The sequence below is a fragment of the Mobula birostris genome, chromosome 24 (genome assembly GCF_030028105.1).
Source record: "Mobula birostris isolate sMobBir1 chromosome 24, sMobBir1.hap1, whole genome shotgun sequence".
Taxonomy (NCBI): Eukaryota; Metazoa; Chordata; class Chondrichthyes; order Myliobatiformes; family Myliobatidae; genus Mobula; species Mobula birostris.
Window position 1 is genome coordinate 44,251,529 of NC_092393.1, and position 23,472 is coordinate 44,275,000.

At 42.1% G+C, this 23,472-nt stretch overlaps 1 protein-coding gene across 5 annotated transcripts in view; it reads left to right on the forward strand.

Moving 5' to 3' along the window:
* Positions 1 to 23,472, forward strand: part of LOC140187284 (E3 ubiquitin-protein ligase rnf213-alpha-like) — a 177,529-nt gene that overhangs the window by 58,510 nt on the left and 95,547 nt on the right. For all 5 annotated transcript variants that reach the window (XM_072242436.1, XM_072242438.1, XM_072242440.1 and 2 more), the window contains 10 exons: positions 1,563 to 1,721; positions 3,410 to 3,987; positions 5,933 to 6,092; positions 6,232 to 6,449; positions 6,695 to 6,841; positions 7,466 to 7,624; positions 11,164 to 12,583; positions 13,176 to 13,351; positions 16,291 to 16,446; positions 18,669 to 22,199. In XM_072242436.1, coding sequence (XP_072098537.1) covers positions 1,563 to 1,721; positions 3,410 to 3,987; positions 5,933 to 6,092; positions 6,232 to 6,449; positions 6,695 to 6,841; positions 7,466 to 7,624; positions 11,164 to 12,583; positions 13,176 to 13,351; positions 16,291 to 16,446; positions 18,669 to 22,199 — 6,704 coding nt within the window. The remainder of the gene's footprint in view (positions 1 to 1,562; positions 1,722 to 3,409; positions 3,988 to 5,932; positions 6,093 to 6,231; positions 6,450 to 6,694; positions 6,842 to 7,465; positions 7,625 to 11,163; positions 12,584 to 13,175; positions 13,352 to 16,290; positions 16,447 to 18,668; positions 22,200 to 23,472) is intronic.

A 23,472-nucleotide genomic window follows, 5' to 3' on the forward strand; every position in this document is an offset into this window, starting at 1 on the left:
GTTAAGAGTCACAGAATACTACAGCACAGGAACAGGCTCTTTGGCCCATCTAGTCCATGCTAAACTATTATACTGCCTAGTTCCATCTACCTGCATCCAGACCATACCCCTCCTATCCATGTATTGATCCAACTTCCTCCTAAATGTTGAAATCAAATGCATATCCACCACCTCTGCTGGCAATTCGTTCCACACTCTCACCACTCACTGAATGAAGTTTTTTCTCATGCTCCTCTTAAACATTTTACCTGGTACCCTTAACCCATGACCTCCAGTTTTAGTTTCATTCAACCTCAGTGGAAGAAGCCTGCTTGCTTTTATCCTATCTATACTCATCATAGTTTTATAAGCCTCCATCAAATCTCCCCAAACTTAATACCATGTTAAGGTGCACATCCGAGAAATTAGTCCTTACTACAAACAGTTGGTACGCTGTATGGCTTTCAAAACTGTGTATTTGCCTGGCTGTAATACAGAGAAGGTGATGGAAAGATCATATGCAGAAAATATGGCAGACTAACTTTCTTCATCCAGGCTCCGCAGCGTATTGACCTGTCACTTAGTTATTGATAGGTATCACTGATTGGAGTCCCTTTTACAGTAATCTCAGCTGAAGACTGCTAGAAATGCCTTGGGGTGCTATTGGAGCGGAAAAGACTCATGTTTATATAGCTGACTCAGGTAGACGTGACCTGAGTACTAATATTGTTAACGGTCCACGTACAATAGAGTGGAGTTACTAAATGTTAACTCATATTCTGCTCAGCAGTTGCTGGATAGCAGGAGCTGAGGTTCTTCTCATTGTGTGTCTTGAAAACTAAGATGTGGCTTCAATGTGTTTGTTCAAAGTTGCCACATAAAGGTGGGAAGTCAGAATCTTAATTCAGTGAATGGTGGCCTATGCTCTGTTCTAAGTTTGCTTCATCCCAAAAGTGTGTGTGTGCGCGCGCGCGTGTGTGTATGTTTGTCGATGCAACAGTGTGGTTGCTCAATATACACTGTGGCCACTTTATTAGGTACACCTGTGCAGCTGCTGTATAATGCAAGTATTTAATCAGCCATTCATGTGGCAGCAAACATCTTCAAGAAGTTCGGTTGTTGTTCAGACCAAACATCAGAATGGGGAGGAAATGTGATCTAAGTGACTTTGACCGTGGAAAGATTGTTGCTGCCAGGTGGGAGGGGGGTGGGTTTGAATATCTCAGAAAATGCTGATCTCCTTCGGTTTTCATACACAACAATCACTAGACTCTGGAAGAACATCACTGAGTGGCAGTTCTGTGGGCAGAAATGCCTTGTCAATGAGAGAGGTCAGAGGAGAATAGCCAGACCTGTTCAAGCTGACAGGAAGGCGACAGTACTTCATATAACAGTGGTGTGCAGAAGAGCATCTCTGAAAGCGTGACATGAACATACACTCAGTGGCCACTTTTTTAGGTGCAGGAGGTGCCTAATAAAGTGGCCATTAAGTGTACATTTTCTTGCCCTGTTCCAATGGCTTTTGTGGAAGGAGTCTGAATTGTACAGTAAAGAAAAACTGATGACATGTGCTTGATTTACAGAACGGAAAAATCCGGTACATTGGGGTAAGAATTTCTTTCAGGTTCCTGTTGAACCTCTGTTGTCAGCTAGAGAAGAAGAACTTAAAGCCTTTCAGAATGAGAAAAAGGCCATTGGAACTCTGATAAATATGATTAACAAAATTTGTGGAATCATTACAGGTAAGTACTTATTAAACTTCCCTTTCTGAAGATGCTGCATGTATTATATATGTATCAAATTTGCCAAAGGATAGATAGATGGGGCGGTAGTCTTCTCAATGATAAGTCGGTTCTGTAGGATATGTCCACATTGGCTTCATAATATCTAGGAAGTATGCACCTATCCCTCCAAAAAAAATGGCTTCAACTTTTTGCACATGCCTGGAAGATCAGGACTTAAACTGCAGAGTTTTTTTTAACCTAATAGTGTCAGAACCATTGGGCACAATTGGAGAATTGAAGGAGGAAAGATGAAAGGGGGAGCGACGTGGTAATGTAGCAATTAGCATAACGCTATTGCAGTGCCATTGACCCGAGTTCAATTAGTGCTTCTGTCTGTCAGAAGTTTGTATGTATCTTCTCCCAATGAATGCGTATGTTTTCTCTGGGTGCTTTGGTTTCCTTCCACAGTCCAGTGACATATGGGTTAGTAGGTTAGTTCATCACATGGGTGTAACTGGGCTGGAGGGGTTTATCAATGTGCTGTATCTTTAACAATAAATACATAAAATTCCTTTTGAAATTTCTCAAGTATTGCAAACTCCGATAGAAATAGATACTGTTGTGAAGTAATAAAGGAAATACCAATGTACAGGCTAGATCTAACAATTTACCTCAAGAAATGATCAATATGAATGTCAAATACTTCCATTGTAATATAACCTTTCAGTTATTCCTTCCTAATCTTACAATACTCCTCATTTTCTCCACCTGAGTCTTTTCATTCTTTGATTCGTTGTCATGTGCTCTTACAGTTGTAAGATTTTGATTCACTCTTTGGATTTGTTTCTCACGTTGCAACGACTAACAAAGGTAGCAATAGTTAAAGTTCGGCACTGCACAGTCCATTGTTCACCACAGGAATTACTTCTCCAGTTGTGGCTTATGTTCTGAATAGACCAATAATTATGAGTCAGCAAGTTGAACATGAAGCTGTTAAATGAATTTTGTTTGGAAGGGGTTAGATTAATTGGGCATTAGATTACTAATTTAAATATTTCAGCACAGCGTTGTGGCTGAAGGGCGTGTTCCTGTGCAGTCCTGTTCCCTGTTCTTTGTCCTATTACCAATATTGTCATATCATTTCAATGACTGCAGGGTACAGAAACTGATCCAACAACAGGATTGACATTTTCCTTCAAGTCGCAGTTCAATAGGCAAGAATTTGTTCAGAAACATTTTCTGCCTCAGCCCAGATTTGAACAAATCAAGTTATTCATGGTTTTGTAATGATTTCAGAAGGAATCCTGTTGGGTATTGACCAACATTAACCCTACAGAAAAGTTGTAAGTTGAAATAACCAAAATAAATGAAATCAGCTTTTCTGTTGAAATGTCTTAAGTTAATGTGCCACCTTTTGTTATGGCTGTATGTAAATGCAGGGACTCAATCCAACATGGTGACCATTCCTTTACTTCCACAGATGCTGCTTTTTGCTTCATTTTTTAAAACTTCATTTGCACTCTCTTGTGTTTGTCTTTATGATATATCCATTTGATTGTAACTTCACAGTTCTCATGCCTGAATTGAAACTTAAGCTAACTTGCATCTTAGTGGTATTGATTTTAATAGATCTAAATATTTTTAATGTGCTGTAAGATGTTGCATACTTGATATGGAGAAATACCTTTGCTTGATTGCCTTTGTAGTCACTGACCTACCATCGCTGGAAGAAAGTCATGAGACCAATGTCCACTGCTGGCCACTGAATGAACTGGTCAGCATCAATAGTTGGACAAATGCACAATCCAAGGATCGGCCTCCTCCTGACATTAGATACTTCAACCTGAGCAGAGGCATCAAAGCGATGGCATTTCAAATGCAGGAGACGGCAGACAGCATCGTTCTTTTAAACTGTTGGAATGAAGCTGCAAGGACATCCAACTATGATGAAGAAACCTTGGAAGACCTCTGCTGCAGTGTCTGGGACCTTTGCTGGACTAAGTACGAAAACCTGTGTGAGAATATTGAAGATAGTACTGTAACATTCCAAAACGTGGACTGGATGTTTTATGATTTGAGAGATAATCCTGAAGAGATAGTAAAAGAATTAACCATAATGTTCAAAGCAGTGAAAGGAAAAGACTTGCCTAAGGAGAGGCTTCGTCAGATCAAACAGTATTACGACCTTCATTTAGCTGCTGATTCTGCCCGTGTGATTCAGGAGTTGGTGAAGGAGTTAGAGCTGTCAGGTGACTTTACAAAAATTCAGAACTTGGCAAAATTAGTAAGTATATAGGTTTCATGATTCTGTGAATTAGTACATGGAATGATAATATTGACTTTAGTTTTGGATGTGTGATGTTTCATTGTACAATAGTGGTCACCAAGTCATGCAGAAGGGAAACAGGCCTTTTGGCCCAACTTGTTCATGCCAACTGTGTTGCCCAGCGTATGGTCCATTTACCTACATTTGGCCCATGGCCCACCAGACCTTTCCCATTCATGGGTTTATCTGATGACTTTCAGCTGTTGCTAATGTGCTTGCCTCAAACATAATTTCTGATGGCTGATTCTAAATACCCCACCATCCTTTCTTTTGCTGGAAGAAGTTGTCTCTGATGGCCCCTTTAAATCTATTTCCTCTGATTTCAAACATGGCCTCTTTCGGCACCCTCTCCCTGAGAAAAAGATTGTGCTTTCACCCTGTCAATTTTCACAACTTATGCCAGTGATATTAAACCTGATTCTGTCTATGCCTTCTAGGTACTATGTATTTCTGTCAGGTTAGCCTCAATCTCCTACGTTCCAGAGAATAAAATCCTAGTCTACTCAATTTCTCCTTGTAACTCAGGCCTCCAAGTCTAGGCAACATCTTGGTGATTTTTTTTCTGCATCCTTTCCGGTTTAATAACGTATTTCCTTTAACAAGGTGACCAAATCTCTACACAATACTCCAAACGTGGCCTCATTTACATCTTGGATAACTGCATTATAACTTCCCAACTCCTATACTTAGTGCCCTGACTGGTGAAAGCCAACATGGCAAATTCCTTCTTCATCATCCTATTTGACTGTAACACTGCTTTCAGTGAACTATGCACTTGCACTCCTTGGTCCTTTCGTTCATAATAGTCTGCAGGGCCTTGCCATTCACTGGACAAGTCTGATCTCCCAGAATGCAATACCTCATATTTACCTCTCTTGAAAGCCATTTGCCAATCTTCAGGCCCAATACCTAGATGATCAAGATCCCCCTGTGATTTTTATAACCTTCCACACCATTTATTTTAGTATCACTTGCAAACTTATTAACTATGCCTTATACATTGTCATTCAAATCATTTATATAAATAATGAACAACAATGGTCCCAGTTCTGACACCTACAGCACACTACTAGACATGGGGTTTCAGTCTGAGAAATGCCTCTCTGCTTCCTACCATTGAGCCAATTGTGAGTCAGATCTGCTATCAACCCTCCAGAGTAACCTGCCATGAGGTGTTCTGTCAAAGGCCTTGCTAAAGTCTATATAAACTACATCCACTACCCTTTTTCAGCTGCCCTCCTGGCTACGCCTCATCTACCTCCTTGGTCAATCAGAATCAGGTTTGATATCACCAGCGTATGTCATGAAATCTGTTGTCTTTGTGGCAGTAGTACAACGTAATACATAAAAATAGAGAAAGACCATGAATTATGTTAAGTATTATAATGCTTACTGTATTTCATGTTCATTTTTCTATCATTATGTATTGCATTGTACTGCTGCTGCAAAAATAGAAATAAAAAAGTAGTGAGGTAGTGTTCATGGGTTCATTGAAAAATTGTGCATTATAAAAATATAGTAATGGTTAATCAAATTATCATGGTCAACATTTATGAGCTGGGTAAAAGTTATTTATGATGACAGACGCTTGTAGCAATAGCAATAAAATTTAGACTATAGTCTCAGTGAAAACTCTAGAATATTTTCAGAAACACTTCAATGTCAAGTTAGGAAGACTTGGATGAGGGAATAATGGTAAGAGTAAATAAACCAAACCGTCTAATGATAGTGATGAAGAGGATCAGCGGAAGTAAATACATGGTTACATTCTTCAGTTTTAATCATTTACTTACAAGATCGAATCATTACTAAGCACATCAAGGGTATTAATTTGTTAATGTCAGTTTGCCCTGAAACTTTTTATCCATTTACTTGCATCAAGAATTGTTTCTTTTTTGTTCAGAATGAAACATTCTTCAAGAAGAAACCATTAAGTTATGTTGACAGCGACCTAATTAAGACTAAAGAACTTCTAGTGAAAATTAATGCAAAATGCATAGAGTGCTTAGATGAATTTATTCTCAGGCAGCCTTTTATAAAGTGGGTAAAAGAAGCTCTGACAGGTAAGTAAAGATATCACTTTGATTTTTGGATTTCTTTAAAATTTTTGCTTCGTTTAGATGAAAATGTTTTGCCATTTCTAATTTATTATTGTTTCCCATCTCCCTGTCTGCCCATCTCCCCATCTCCCAATCTCCCCAGGTTTAAGGGAAGTTAAAGTGTTTGTGGATTTAGCGTCCATATCAGCTGGGGAAAATGACATGGAGGTTGATCGTGTTGCCTGCTTCCACGATGCCATCATGGGCTATTCACCTTTCATTTATGGATTGCAACAGAAAACAAGCTTTCCCGAGTTAATGACTTCAGTGAACAAAATCCAGAAAGCTCTAAAAAGTGATCCAGGGCTTCCAGAGAAACTGGTAATGGCCTTAAAGTGTTTTAATTCTGGCCCTTTTGAAGTCAGAAAGTTTAATGTTTCAACTCTTGTTTTGCCCAATTCTGACAAAAAGATAATCAAAATGCCACAAGTGCTTACGTAAGCCTAAAATAAAATCAGAAATTGCTGAACAGTTCAGGCAACAGCTGCAGATGAGAGAGCAACCTTGATATTTCAGACTGGGTGTGAATGACGTTATGAGCTGCAATTTTTTTTGTGCCCCTACAGAGAGATTCAGCTCGTTATTTGGAATGGCTGAAGACCCTGAAGGAATGTCATGGATCAGTTGAAACATCTTCCCTATCTCTTGCAGCTGCCATCAACAACAAAGGAGTTTACGCAGTGGGCAATATTGCCCAACAGCACAAGGGAAAGGTACTTGCGCTGTTACAGTCAACTAGTTAAACCAATAATGCTGATGAGATACTCTCAGCCTCCTCATCCTGAAAGATTAGGTGATCCTGGGTTGGCCCAGGTTGTTGTCATGATTTGCATTAGTTTGTCCTTGGTGAGATTGGGCTAAGTAATGCCTGATGAGGTTGTCCCAGATTAGGTTGGGTTATGTGGTTCTGTAATGAGAGCAAGAGTGGTTCTGGAAGAGGTTGTGCTTTGTGATCCTGGCGACAATGGGTTTGGTGAACTAGGACAATACTAGGAATAGAATTTCCATTTATTATACTGAGGACCCTCAGATTAATGATACTATAGGCCAAATGTGAGGTAAATGCTTCCTTTACTTTGCCTCAATCTGTGCTTTAAGTCTAATCTTGACCAACTTGATACCACCCCTCCCCACAACTGCCCAACCTTTGGATCTGTGTGAATATCCTTGTTGTCTTCTGGAGATGAATATCATGTGCTTAAATTTGTAAAACCTCACAACTCTTCAAGTAGAACTAGGAGGTTATTTACTGCTAATTTACTTACAGTGGACTGTATGCAGCTCTTAGCATTGAAATTGAAGGCATCTTGTTTAATTTTTTTTATTGCCTTGTTCAGCTTTCACTTGGAGATGTGCTGTGCCTTCATCTTTATGACGAGAGCACAAAAGAATGGAAGATATATGCACTGGAAGAACTCGTAGAGTTGCAAAACAAATTAATGCTGATGTCAGGGAAAAGGCCATGTGGCAAAGAGGAGGTGGCCAGGTTCATGGAGGTAAAAAAAACTATTGGTTAAAATAATTAACACGAGAAAGTCTGCAGATGCTGGAAATCCAGAGCAACACACACAAAATGCTGGAGGAACTCAGCAGGCCAGGCAGCATCTATGGAAAGCAGTTGACGTTTTAGGCCAAGACCCTTTTTCAGGATGATACCTTGGGTAAAATACCTTGTAAATTGCTGCGCTTCAATCTTTACTTCAAATCTTGAGATACTTAATTGAGACAAATACTGTTTTGTTTAACAATTCAAATTATGCATATTATACCACATGAAGAAATCGAATCAAATCAAGTTTAATTGTCATTCAAACCATACATGGATTCAGCCGAATGAGACTTCGTTACTGTGGTGTCAAAATATACCGCGCTTTCAAAATAATGAGAAAGGTGAAAAAAGAACATAGCCACGTAAGAAAACACATTTTTAGTCCGAGTTCCTGAGTGACAAGCCCCGCAAATTGACGGTTCCTTGCAAACCAGCATGTAATTCCACCGATCCTACACTGGAGGGCAGCACAGTTGAGAGAAGCTGACCCCCAACCAAGCCCAGACACCACATGCGACAATGCAAGCCTGAGGATTGAGGCCTAGTCCCCACCACAACCAAGACGACGCTGCTGCCTCGCTGCCTGTCTCATCACCACACAAGGGAAGCAGGCCTGGGGCAATCAATATCCAACAGGTCCTTGCGACTGCAAAAAAAAAGGTCCAAGACGGTCAGGATTTCACTGCACACCGCCTTTGTGTCAATTTGAAGGCACCAGTTCCAGTGCCTCTGAGTAGCAGGCAGCACCATGGTCTGCACCCAGGCTAGCTTTTCCAAACTCAATCCAGTTTCTCCTTAAGCCCAATGCCCTGACACGAAACCCCAGGCCCAACGGCCTAACACGAACCCACAGGCCCGATGGCCCGACACAAACCCCTAGGCCTGACGGCCTGACTCGCTTTCTCTGAGCTGCTGACTGGCTCTTACAGTACCCCAGCCAGCTACTCTGAACAATGAGCAGCTAACTGATGCGGTGGATGTGCTGTACAACTAGCTACTGGAGTCAAGGATAGCCTTACGATGTATAAAAACACACTTAGTAAGTGCACCTTTGGTTGGCCCCGAGAGGCCACTGCGTGCATACATGCTGCCATCTTACTGGAGCTCGATGCAATGTATTTCCACCATTTTAAGTTGCCCCTATTCTTTTCTTGGGAGCTGTAGATATATTGAAGGCAGAAAAAGCAGACTTAGTTATCCTAATAAGGGATTGAGTTCTGGTGAAGTATCTCAGACCGAAATGTCAATTCTATATTCCTTTCTATTGACAATACCTAACCTGCTGACTTCCTCAAGCATTTGTGTGTGTTACCCCAATTAAGGAAATTAATTTGATTTTTCTGTTTACTTGTGTTGACTGCCTGTAGATTTTCATAAATACCAAGATGCAGGACCTAGAAAACCAGCTCCACAAAGTGTATCAGTGATCAATAGGTTTCAATGCATACATTTATTGTCAGAGAGATGTATACAATATACATCCTGAAATTCTTTTTCTTCACAAGCATCCATGAAAACAGAGTGGTGCCCCAAAGAATGAATGACACTTAAACATCAGAACCCCAAAGCCTCCCCAGCTCCCCCCTCCCACGCACAAGCAGCAGTAAGGCAATGACACCCCCCCACCCCCACCAGTAAAAAAGCATCAGCACCCTCTACTGAGCACTCAAACATGCAGCAAAGCATCAATAAAAACAAAGACTTGCAGTACCCCAAAGACTACCTGTTCACCCAGTAATTTGACATACTACAGGCTATCTCTGTCCCTAATAAGGGGAAAAGAGGTATCCCCGTTTCACAGCGAAAGGGGAGACATAACAAGCAACTCGCTGATTTACAATGTTAAAGGTCGGTTGCGTTACTTTTTCCGAGCTTTGCACCCAGACAGTAGGCCCCAGGAAGGCTCAGCTCTTTGGACGCACAACCCCCCGCAGCTAACCCGCTGCTCCTAATGTTCCATGTTCTCCTGCGACGCTTCAGTCAGGCGTACCGGCCTAGAATCAACCCGTTTCCAGAGCCACGAAAATCCGGCACCCTGAAGGCTCACTAGTCTTCCAGGCCGCGTCTTTGGGATATCAAATAGCTGTCGGTTGTGAGGCCCTTGGAGCAGGTCTGATTCCCGCAAACAGCCAAATTCAGAGTGTAACTCCAGGTCAGGGTCTTCAGAAGAACCTTCAAAAGGGAAAAAAAGAGATATCAAAGATAGAAATAGAGCAAAGGAGCTACCGTTGGTGCCATCGTAACTTCGCTCCACCTCTCCTGAGGTTTTCAATGTAAAAATTGAAAACTTTCAATTGAAAACAGGCAAGCTTTCAATGTAAAAATTCAGCTATTTTACACTCACTGGCATGATAACTGAATAGTTTTACCTTCACTATTATTCAGAATAGATGGCTATTGATATTGACATTTCAGAAATCTGATGGCTGAGGGGAAGAAGCTGTTCCTAAATCTCAGAGTGTGTGTCTTCAGGCTCTTGTACCTCCTCCCTGATGGTAGTAATGAGAAGAGGAAATGTCCTGTGTGTTGAGGGTCCTGAGTGATGTTTGCCCCCCTTATGAGGCATCCATCATTAGGATATAATTATTTTAAGATATCAGGTTTGGCTGGTGGATCCAAGACCAAATTAATGACTTGTAATAGTTTACAAGCATTTGATATTTCTAAGGACATATAATAAGAGAATGAAATGGAGAATCCTTTCATTCATGTCCGGTTGGGAGATGGGAGAGTGTCATTCTTTGTAACTACATTGGTAATGCTTCAGAGGGTGGTATGCAGCATCACACTTCGGGCTACCTAAGGACTGGCGTCTCAATCCTGATCTGTCAGTGAGTTGTTTTCATATTATCCCTTGACAGTTCCTCAGATCAGGATTGAACCCCTGTTACTTAGGTAGCCCTAAGTGCCCCAAGCTCCAGCTTCCCTTCTGCATCCCGCAGATATGCTGGTAGGTTAGCTCACGACTGGAAACTCTCCCTTTAGAGTTGATAAATAGGAAGAATCGAAGAAGAAGAGAGAGGATAACTTTCAGGACCACATAAAAATAAAGAAGAGTCAATAGAACTGATGGAATTGTTCTCGTGGAAGTTGGCATACTCGCATTGGACCAGATGGCCTCTTTATGTCATAAGTAGTAAGCAGTCCTCAACACACTCAAAATGCTGGAGGAACTCAGCAGGCCAAGCAGCATCTATGGAAAAGAGTAGTCGACACTTTGGGCTGAGACCCTTCAGCAGTCCTCAATTCGGGCAGAGTGGGTCTTATGACATGACTATACCATCACAATATGCCCCAGTGGAACTCTTCACTTTAACGTGACTTCATATCACGTTGCTAGTGTGTCTTTCCTATTTTGCATCTGAAAATATCTGCAGTATTTAATTAGCCTATTACAAGTGTAATTTTACATGGTATTACAATCAATAACTTAAACATTGTTTGCTGTAATATTTAGCTAAGACTTTACTTCTTTAATTTTGATAGAATTTTAACAACGTACAAAGGCTTGGAAAAGCATTTATTGAATTGTACTCATCTGGAAACATGCTCTACAGAAAATGGACAGCAGAAGTGTACTGTAGTAAAGAGAGCAATGTCTGTTTGACAATGAATTTCAATGCCAAAGATGTTGAATGCCTGAGAATAAGAGGAGATGTCTCTGAACAGCTCCAAGTATTGTGCAGAGAACTGGAGGCATGCCTTCAGGATTGGTGTGAGTATATGGAGAAGAAGCGTGCAACATTTTACCACCTGAATTACTATACAGCGGAACAGATAGTGTATCTGTGCTCGGAACTGGGGCGCTTTGCCGCTGGGAAGCCATTATCTGAGCAGGTGATTGCTATGTTGTCCTTCATTAAACCTCACTGCACTGCCAGGGAGATCAGAAGCATAGTGCGTCAAGCAGATCTATCGAGTGAGAATTCCAAAGATGAGGAGGAAATTGACACCCAGCAGGAAGTTGATGAGTGTGAGGAGGTTGTTGTGAGCTTCGAAGACACCACTCTGGCTAATGCAAGCCCACAAGAGCAGAGTCCACCAAGAGCTTGTATTCAGGCATTCATTCAGAGAGATCATGAGGGTCATCAGAACAGTTTTTATTGGCATGAGGAGCCTGCTGAATTGCAACACCCAGAGACAGGCCATTTGGATGATATTGAAGCTGCTGAGCTGGTATCTGAGGAAGGGTATGGTGCTGGTATATCGAAGACCACTTACCAGCCAGAGGATGCAAGCCTGCCTACAGCAATTGCTCTCCTTTGGAACAAGTTTATGGAAAACATGACTGCTTTCTTAATTGACCATTTAGATATAGCTAGTTTTGGAGAACTGCTTAGCCGACTCTCCACTCTGAATGTGAAGGCTGTACGAAGGCACCCTCCCCCTTCTATGCATCAGGGAAGGCCTAATCTGATAGTCTGCCCTCAGCCCGAGGTCCTTACAGCTGCGTTGTGCATCTACATGCAAAATGAAGAGCAGCCACTGCCAACCTATGACGAAGTACTTCTATGCTCTGAGGAAACAACCTGCCAGGAAGTGGAACTGTTTCTGCGGAGGGCTTTGAGCAGGGGATCTCAGGAACGGAAAATCTACACCTTAATACATGCCGATTGTCTGAATTATGAAACAAGTGTCAGGTTTGGAGAGCTCTTTGAGGAATTGATGCATCACTGTAATCCCGAATATCAGCTTGCGGTAATCATCGATGCTAAACGCCAGCACTGTTACATCCCGTCCTATCTCCGCCAATACAAAGTTCCTACAGGGCTGAATATTAAAACAGAAGCCATTCAAAAATACTTGCTAAACCATTTCACTGTCCGTCCATGGGAGAACTCTGCAGCTCATGTATTCCATGATAATCTTTCTGTCAGAGTTATTTCATCAAAAAGGCCTGGAGTGGGTAAGTCATTTACATTATGATTGGGAATTTGGGGGTGCCTTTAACATTTGTTGGGAGGATATAGGAACCAGAGAAGAAGGGAGGTTCTAGATTAAAATCTGGGCAGTGGACATTGAAGATGTAGCCATTAACAACAAAGGTGGAAGTGTATTTTCTGTTACATTCCACTCTGCTTATTTAATATAACATCCAGCTTCTCTTAAACCAAATGCATGGCTTATCTTGACATAGGATGAAAAGTTTGAAGTAAAATGGGGCCAGCTGGTGGTGTGGGGGCATCGGCACTGGACTTCAGGGCAGATGGTCCTGAGTTGAAACCCAGCCAGGTCCCAACCTGGGCAGCAGCAGAAGAAAGGCCTGGCAATCTTTCCTGCAGTTGTTTACAGGAAAATGAAGAAAAACAATGTAGTTAATGACAAACTATACAGAATCAAAGACTGATAAACAAGCAATGTGCAACAGAAGACAAATTGAGTAAATAAAAAAAATAATACTGGGAACATAATGGGCAATCTGCTGTCAAACAGATTTAAAGTTCTACCAAAACTAAATGTAAGCTTTGTGATAATTTTGATATTTCCTTCCCAAATAGGAAAATCTCTTTATGTTGACCGACTGCATGAAAAGCTGTCGCTGGGTGATGCTCTGAAGAGAATCCGGTTAATTGAGCCTGTGATTAATGAGAACCAGATCGTTCAGAAGCTACAGGATTCAATGCGCGCATGTGATCTTTGGCAGCCATTAATATTCCACATTGATGTATCACCAGTAAGGAATCATCAAATTTCATAGCCCTGCGTTACTGGGAGATTGGAAAAGTGCAAAGCAGTATGAAGACACAACTGTCCACCTGCCACACTCACAAAAAATGAACATAGAGGTTTGGAGTCACTTAAATATGTGGAATCCCACATGGTTCCCAAGGAGATTCTGCTCAGAAAATCACCTTAAAGTCAGAATTTGGCAGGAAAGAAGCAGGTTCAGAGAGTGCAACTGTTTTAAGATTTTATTTTACTATTCATTCAGTGGGTGTTGGTTTTGCAAGCTGGGCCAGTATTTAATTGCCCATGTGTAGTTGCCCTTGAGACGGTGATGGTGGTCTCCCTTCTTGAACCTCTGGACTCCGTGAGGTGTGGGTTTACCCACAATGCTATTTGGGAGAAAGTTTCAGGTTGGGGGAACATTCTTTGAGGTTGTTAAGAAAGTGAATAGTCTGTTGGTCTTCATTAGTTGGGGTATTGAGTTCGAGAGTCTTGAGATAATGTCGCCGCTGTATAGAACCCTGGTTAGACCACACTTGGGATATTATGTTCAATTCTGGTTGCCTCATTATAGGAAGGATGTGAAAGCTTTAGAGAGGGTGCAGGGGAGATTTACCAGGATGCTGCCTGGATTAGGGAGCTTGTCTTATGAGGATAGGTTGAATGAGCTAGGGTTTTTCTCTCTGGAGCTAAGGAGGATGAGCAGTGACTTGACAGAGGTGTTCAAGATGATAAGAATGGATAGCCAGAGACTTTTACCCATGGCAAAAGTGATTAATTTTAAGGGCGTTATTTTAAGGTGATTGGAGGAAAGTATAGGACTGGATGTCAGGGGTGATTTTTTTTTTTTTTACACAGAGTGGTAGGTGCATGGGATATCCTGCCAGGGGTGGTGGTAGATATAGGGGTTTTCAAGAAAACTTTAGATAGGCACATGAATGATAGAAAACTGGAGGGCTATGTAGGAGAGAAGGGTTAGATCGATGTTAGAGTAGGTGAAGAAGTCAGATCATTGTGGATCGAAGGGCCTATACTGTGCTATCGTGCTCTAGGTTCTGTTTTGATCCAATGGTGGTAAAGGATGGTGATATATTTCCACATCAAGGTGCTGTTTGGTTAAAGGGCAAATCCAGATGGTGGTGTTCACCATACGTTTGCTACCTTGTCTTTCTGATTGGGAGATGTCATGAGTTTGGGACGTGCTGTCTGGGAGTCTTGGTGAGCACCTTGCAGATGGTACAAGCTGCCATTAGAGTGTGCTGGCGGTGGACTGGGGGAGTGGTTTTGGATGGGGTGCCTGCCCATCAGGTGGGCTGCTCCATCCAGTTCGGCGTTGAGCTGCTAAAGCGCTGTTGAAGCTGCATTCATCCAAGCAAGTGGAGAGTACTTCATCACACTCCTGACTTGAGCCTTAGCCAGTAGATGGTGGATAGGGGAGTTAGGAGGTGAGTTCTGTGCCACTGGATTCCTAGCCTCTGAAATACTCCTGTAGCCATCTTATGTATATTACTACTCCATTTTGCTTTCTGGTCAGTGGTAATTCTCCAGATCTTGATAATGGGGGATTCAGTGATGGAATGGCAGGGGATGATAGATAGGTTTTCAATTACTAGATTCATCATTGGATGTTCCTCAGTTTGGTCTCTGCCAAGTCTCAGCAGTTAAAATCAGTGCCACCTTTCTGAAGGAAATCGGAGCTATTTTCAACAGCTAGTTTTCTTCCCTAAAAATGTAATGCAATTTCCAGAAGCTTTTCTTCCTCATTGCTACCCTCTATTTTCGAACTTCTTATTCGTATATAGACTTCTTTTCCTATTCAATCCGTATAGTTGAAAAATTTGCAAGAAACCTTCCTTAGCACGTTATTATCAATGTATCGGTCTAATTCTGATACCGATCCTCCATCATTTAGTAATTTCTGAAATGGTTAGCTTTGTTTCAATCACACCATTTTTACTTTCCCTTCTCTTCCCCTCATCCCTTCTACAATCCCTGCCCATTACTTCCAGCTTTCTGTTGCTTGTTGTCAAATTTTTGTTTGTTTGAGGATGCCTGTGCTAAGAAACTTGCAATATTTGAGATGGTCCATAAATGTTGACTGCCAGACAACCAGAATGACTCCCCCCCTTTTTTTTTTTACCAAACTGGTTTCCTTTATTTAGATTATTGCAGAGCCAAATATCCAAAGCCTAAATTTGGAGATCTACAATCATCTACCAATTTCTACTGCATTTACCTCAGTGAGAAAGCATCTAGATTATTGTGTTCAGATTTGGTCTCCTTATAGAGGATAAGCTTGTAATCGAGGGAGTGCAGCGAAGATCAACCAGACTTCTTGCTAGTATGGTCATTTTGCCATGTGAGAAATAGAGAAGACAAGACTTAAAGTTCTTCTGGAGGAGAGGAGATTGAACCAAAATATTTTTAGAAGGCTCCAGGGGTTAGGTGTTTGAGGAAGGTTTCCATTTGCTGAGGAGTCTAGAACCAGGAGTCACAGCCTGAGAATAAGGGTCAGGCCCTCTGGAACTGAGATGAAGAGAAATCATTTCCCTCAGATGGTGGTAAATCTCCGCAATTCTCTGTTCTAGGGAGGCTATAGAAGCTCAGTCCTGGAATTGACTCAAAATAGATTGATGGACTTCTGGACAATAAAGGAATAGAGGTCATGCAGAAAAGTGACACTGATCAGCCATTGATGAATATTGGAGCAGGTTCAAATGGCAAATGACCTCCTGCTGCTCCTATTTTTTATTTAATATGTTCTTTGAGTGATTTCCCCCTCTATTAAAGTGGAGGGAAAAAGTTCCATGTACTTGATGTCTACCTGTTCCCATTTAAACCTTAGGACAGAATCAGTCCTGTCTTTGAAATAAATGTCAATCGTATCTGAAGTCCGGGTTATTGGAGAGTTTTTGTTAATCTTTCTGAGTCTTCTGTTTTTGCAAGGTAAGGAAAGGACTGGAAGAATTCCTTTTCAAGATTCTGGTGTTGGGTCTGCTGAAGAACAGTCAGGGAAGGATATGGAAGCGCAGCACCACTCATCTGTACATTGTGGAACATCTGAATGCCAATGGATTCCATAATAAAATGCAAACTCAACAGGTTGTTCATGTTATGTTACTTTCAAAGCAATGTTTTGTGATTATCTGTTAGATCTTGCGTGTGATAAAGTTTCTGAAGCAAAGGATATTTGATGAAGTTCAGGGAAGGTATTTGAATGCTCAAATAATATACTTTCCATGCAGGTTGTACAGTCAGGTTGCAGTCTTGAGTCTACGTCAGTGATAAGCTGCCTCTCAACGGGGTCCACACCGCACCAACACGGTGCAACCCTCTCCACTCTGAGTAATGGGATAACTTATTGCTTCAAGAGTGCTAATGGTGGCAGTTGGATTTTGTGCCAAGTTCCAGCCCTGTAGCAATCATACTTGTCATTAGCATAAAGACAAACTGCAGTATTGGTTAAGAGAAATGGACAGTCGATGTCTCTGTTGGAGATGAAAGTCTTGATCTGAGAGCTCAACAAGTGGTCATTTGCCTTTATGCAGGGCTGGATTCTCTTGTCCATTCGTCCCTCCACACTAATCTCCCTCCTGGCACTTAACCCCGCAAGCAGCCAAAGTGCTACACCTGTCCATTCACCTCCTCCCTCACCTCCCTTCAAAGCCCCGAGCCGTCCTTCCAGGTGAGGCAACACTTCACCTGCCAATCTGCTAGGGTTGTCTATTGTGTGTGGCGCTCCCGATGTGGCCGCCTCTACATTAATGAGACTCATGATAAATTGGAGGACCACTTCGTCGAGCACCTCCGCACCCCCCACCAGATGCGAGACTTCCCAGTGGCCAAACGTTTTAATTACAATTCCTATTTCCATTCCAGCATGTCAGCCCATGGCCTCCTCCTGTGCCCCAGAGTTCCCCCTCGGGGTGGAGGCGCACACCTTATATTCCATCAGGCTAGCCTCCAACATGATGGCATGAATATTGATTTCTCCTTCTGGTAGGAAAAAAAAATTCCCTCCCCCCCCCCACCTCGTCTTCTGTTCCCCATAATGGTTCCTTACGTCTTCTCACCTGCCTGTCACCTCTACTGGGTCCTTTCCTCCTTCCCCTTCTCCTATGGTCCACTGTCCTCACCTATCACATTCCTTCCTCTCTAGCCCTTTCCTATCCACGTCTTCACCTGTCACCTTCCATCCCTTCCCCCCACCTTTTTATTCTGTCATCCTCCCCGTTCCTTTCCAGTCCTTTAGAACAGTCTCAGCCTGAAACCTCAACTGTTTATTCATTTCCATATATGCTGCTGGACCTGCTGAGTTCCTCCAACATTTTGTGTGTTTTACTTTGCCATCTATCCATTTCCTTCCGCAAATGCTGCCTGAACTGCCTAAGTTCCTCCAGCATCTTGATTCTCGCTCCAGATTCTATCATCTGCCTTCTCATGCGTGTCTTGTACCCATCAAGTTAGGGCTGGAGAATGAAGAGCATGAGGTAAACCTGTGACCTTGGCATGTGGATAGAAAGGCTTTGACAGTTTTCAGGCCAAAAGAACACATACAAAATGCTGGAGGAACTCAGCAGGTCAGGCAGCATCTATGGAAAGGAATAAACACCATTTCTGATTGAGACTCTTCGTTAAGACTGGATAGGAAGAGGGAAGAAGCCGGAATAAAGTACAAGCTTGTTGCTGATAGGTGAAGGTAGGTGGAAGATGGAGGGGGGAATAAAGTGAGAGGTGAAAGGTAAATTGCTGGAAAAGGAATCTGATTGGAGATTGAGTGTGTACCATGGGAGAAAAGGAAGGAGGAGGGGCACAAGGAAGGTGATAGGCAGATGAGCAAAAGAGAAGAGGTAAGAGGGGAACCAGAATGGGGAATGGAAAAATTGGGAAGGGAGCCGAAGGCATGACTTAACTGACCATCAGAGCGTTCTGTAGCTGGGGTTTGTCAATTTGATTTGGGAAAACTCTGCACTCTGCTAACTCTTGCCAAGCAGATGGAAGCAGGCTTCCTAGTAGAAAACTGATCACAGGGTCCCACACAAGATAAGACTGGGCATCAGGAGCAACTAACCTGTAAGCTTGGGCAGTTTGCTGGTCTAGAGGAGATCCTTGTTGCCCTCCGTCTTTCTGAAGCTCTTAGGAAGATACCTTGTCAGTACAATGGGACCCATCCCTCCATTCTTCTGCTGCTTGATCTATTGATTTTGCTGCACAGATGAATGCTAATGCTTTTCTCTTAGTGATGTATAGTATCAGCAACCTTGATTGGTAGAAACTCACACCTTACTATGTTTCTTTTTCTTTCCATTATTGTTTTTCTGAAGGTAAACATGGGACTTCTAAGCGTACTCCCAACCATTCACTGCAAATCACCAAATGAAGTACGTCAGCTTGAACTGAAAAAGCGCAGAGGGGAATTACTAAATATTTTGGACCCACTAATGGATGAAAAGGAGTTTACCAGTGAAGCTATTCAGAGACCCTTTCAATATCTCCACCGGTTCAGTACGAATAGAAACATTGATGGCTTCACCTATAGAATAGGGAGAATCGAAGGACAGCCGGCTGAATGTCTAACCTTATTTCTCCAATACTGCGGTTTACGAGATCCCTCTTGGGCAGAGTTGAGAAACTTCTCTTGGTTTCTGAATATTCAGTTAAAAAACTGTGAACAGTCCATGTTTTGTAATCCTGCCTTTGTTGGAGACACTCTGGTAGGATTTAAGAAATTCATTATTGAGTTCATGATTCTTATGGCACGGGATTTTGCAACACCTTCTTTGAACATTTCAGATGAGAGCCTTGCATTTTCAACCTCTCAAACTGAAGAAGATCTACTACCATATATAATCCGGAGAAGATGGGAAAGCCACCCTCATCCGTACATATTTTTCAATGCCGACCACTTCTCCATGACTTTCCTTGGCTTTCACCTGAAAAAAAACAATCATTCTGGCTATGATGCTGTGGATCATCGCACTGGTCAGGTTCTGAGAGGAAACGTTATGTCTTCACAGCTTGAAGAAGGGCTCAAGTTGCAGAGGATTAAATTTAACGTAGATTTTGACAGTCTTCCCAGAAACGAGAAAATCCGCAAACTCTGCCTGGTACTTGGTGTCTCAGAGCCAAGAGATCCAGATGAGACCTATGAACTAACAGAAGACAACATGATGAAGATGCTTGCCATCCACATGCGTTTTAGGTGTGAAATCCCTGTCATTATCATGGGGGAGACAGGCTGTGGGAAAACGAGACTGATTAAGTTTCTTTGTGACCTACAGAAAGGCAGTTGCAAAACTGATAACATGAAGCTAGTCAAGGTACACGGAGGCACAACGGCAGAGACAATCTACGTGAAAATTGCAGAAGCAGAGGAACTTGCCATTTGGAATAAGCAGAAATATAATTTGGAGACGGTGTTGTTCTTCGATGAAGCCAATACCACAGAGGCTATTCATGCCATCAAAGAAGTCCTCTGTGATAAAACCATTCAGGGCAAACCAATGAAGCACAATTCAGGTCTAAAAATAATTGCAGCCTGCAATCCCTACAGAAAGCATACTGCCGACATGATCAAGCGCCTGGAAATGGCTGGGTTGGGATATCGAGTCAAAGCAGAGGAGACAGAAGACAGACTGGGAAAAGTGCCTTTGAGGCAGCTGGTATACAGAGTTCAGCCTCTACCACCAAGCATGATCCCATTGGTTTGGGACTTTGGCCAGCTGAGCGAGAAAACTGAGTTGGCTTATATAAAGCAGATAGTGGAAAGATATATACAAATCCATGGACTTCCGTTTCTTCATAAGGAAGGCATAATAAAGGTCCTTGCCCACTCACAACGTTACATGCGACTAAAGAAAGATGAATGCAGCTTTGTCAGTTTGCGTGATGTGGAGCGATGCATGAAGGTTTTGGTGTGGTTTTATGAGCACCGAGAATTGCTATTTTCCTATCCAAATCCAAATACCAACATCTTACAGGCCCTGATAATGGCAGTGAGTGTCTGTTACTATCCCTCCTTAGTGGACAAGAAAGCATATTTGAAGGTCCTAGAAAATAATTTCCCTGAACCTTATAATACATCAGAGGCAATAGAAACTGTAATTGTCAATTGTCAAAACTCTTTTCTGCAAGACATAAAAACAAGAGAAAGAATTGCTAAAAATGAGGCCTTAAAAGAGAACGTTTTCTTAATGGTCATTTGCATTGAACTGAGAATCCCACTTTTCCTTGTTGGGAAACCTGGTAGTTCAAAGTCCCTGGCAAAGACTGTTGTACTGGATGCAATGCAGGGTCAGTCTGCTCACTGTGACCTGTTTAAAAAGCTGAAGCAGGTCCACATGGTGTCATTTCAGTGCAGTCCTCACTCAACCCCTGAGGGCATCATCAACACTTTCAAACAATGTGCACGCTTTCAGCAGGGCCGAAACCTGAATGAATATGCCTCTGTAGTGGTCCTAGATGAAATTGGCTTGGCCGAAGACTCTCCACAGATGCCATTAAAGACTCTTCACCCACTGTTGGAAGATGGTTGTGTCGACGACGACAATCCACTCCCTCACAAAAAAGTAGGCTTCATTGGAATCTCCAACTGGGCCTTGGATCCTGCCAAGATGAACCGTGGAATTTTTGTGTCCCGATTGGATCCATGTAAGGAAGAGCTGATTGAAACAGCCAAGGGAATATGTTCAACTGACCATGTTTTGCTACAGAAAGTGCAACATCTCTTCCCTAGATTTGCCAAAGCGTATTTAGAAATATGTCAATATCAACGTGGGCAGTATTTTGGACTTCGTGACTATTATAGCCTCATAAAAATGGTGTTCATCGCAGCTCAGAAAACAAAGCGTGAACCAACAGAGGAACAACTGGTCAATGCTATTTTACGAAATTTCAGTGGTAAAGACGAGTTCAATCCACTCAAGTATTTTCTCCCTGATTTAGACCATAATCCTCAGATAGACACACTGAAAATGGTGAAACAAAACATCACAGCGGATTCCATTGACGGAGAGTGTCGTTACCTGTTGCTCCTTACAAAGAACTACATTGCCCTTCAGATTGTACTGCAGCATGTTTTTCAAGACTTGAATGACAAGCCTGAGATTATATTTGGGTCCAGCTTCCCAAAAGATCAAGAATATACCCAGATTTGTCAAAATGTTAATCGTGTGAAGATCTGCATGGAGATGGGAAGAACTATAATACTGCTAAATTTGAAGAATTTGTATGAAAGCCTCTATGATGCTTTAAACCAATACTATGTGAACCTCGGAGAATACCAGTATGTTGACCTGGGTTTAGGAACACATCGCGTCAAGTGCAGAGTGCATAGAAAGTTCCGACTAATTGTAATCGAAGACAAAGATGTTGTCTACAAGCAGTTCCCTATTCCTTTGATCAATAGACTTGAAAAACACAGCCTAGACATGAGTACTGTACTTAACCTTCAGCAAAAGAATATTGCCAAACAGCTGGAAGCGTGGATTGAGGAGTTTGTGTCAATAAAACAGAATTGGGTCGGAACGTGTGGCAAATTAAATCTTTCAGAGGTGATCATTGGGTTCCATGCTGATGCGTGTGCAAGTGTCCTGCTGCAAGTTCTCAACACTGCACACCTGTCAAATGAAGGTACTTATGAGGATCAGCAAATCATATTAAAATCAGCAAAATGTCTCCTTCTCAACTGTGTGACCCCAGATGCCGTGGTTCGTCTGAAACATTCAAAGCTTGGGGATCATGAAGTCAAAGAGCAGTGGAAAGAATATTTTGTTGAGCAACACCATAGATCTTTAAGTGATTACATTCACCAACATCTTACTGACAAGAAGGCACAACGGCATGGTTTTGTTGAGGTAATAATGCCAAAGTCTATATATTTTTAAGTATTTTGGTATTGTCTTGAGTTTGTGAGTTTACTTGCCATAACAAAGTGAAATACAATTATGAGACCTTAAATAACTTCTGGTGATAATTTTGTAAAGATTCCATTTTGTTTGTACTTCCAAGCAAAAATGTGACTGTGTCCAAAAGATGGGCTGATCACATCAAATAAGAATACAAGGGCGTAATATTATAGGAGCGCTCAGCTCCTCAGCCCTGCTCTGGAATTCATTTATTATCACAGCTGACCTGCTTCAGGCCTCAGTTCCTCTCCTGGGCCGGTCCGCCCTGACCTCGGTTCCTGTTCTTGTAAAAATTTCACCTACTTCGCTTTAAAAGCCTACAATAGTCTAGCCCTTTGAACCTTGCACTTGTACAGCCTTATTGGGTTTTTATCAAGCTCATAATCTTAATAAACTTTAAAAATCTCAGCAAGAAATATAAGATGTTGGTGCTCGGAAAATTGAAGCCTCGGGGGCTTGATTTCCACTCTGTTAGTAATAACTATCTCTAACTTCCCATCACCATTAAAAAATGCTTTCAACCAGTGAAGCCATTTACACAAAGTTGTTAATGCCTTCATTGAAACCTGAGCAGAGAAGGAAGAAAAAGTCTTATTTATACAATATCTTATTTCTCTATGCGGAACGTAAACTGCTGTACGTTTCTAGTGAATGTTATTTTACACTATAAGTTGTGTAATGCCAGGTAGGATGTAGAGAACCTTGAAGTCTCACTCTATCACAGACATCCCACCTCTCCCGGTGGTTCCGGGAGTCTCCTGTATATTAGTAGTGGCTCCTTGATGCCCACAAGTTATATACAATATCACGGAAGTCAATTTTTTTGAGAGCGAGCGAGAGAAAGCAAGAGAGAGCGCGAGAGTGACCACGAGAGAGAGCGCGCGCGAGAGAGAGAGCGAGAGCAAGCAAGCGAGCGAGAGAGAAAGCAAGCGAAAGCAAGCAAGAGCACTTGAGCGAGAGCGAGAGAGAGCACGAGCGAGAGCGCGCCATGGAAGAGTGTTCCAAAAAAAATATAAAACGTACGTCACCCCAGACTACACTAAAGTGTATCCCTGACTAATAGGGGTCAAAAATAATAACAGTGTTGCTCGCTGCACTGTTTGCAACAGTGACTTTTCTATTGCCCATGGTGGGTTAAGACTGTAAAAGACGTGTTGAGGTGAGTTTAACAGGTGTCATTCGTTCATTAGCATAGCTAACGTTATTTAAACTAGCTGGCTAG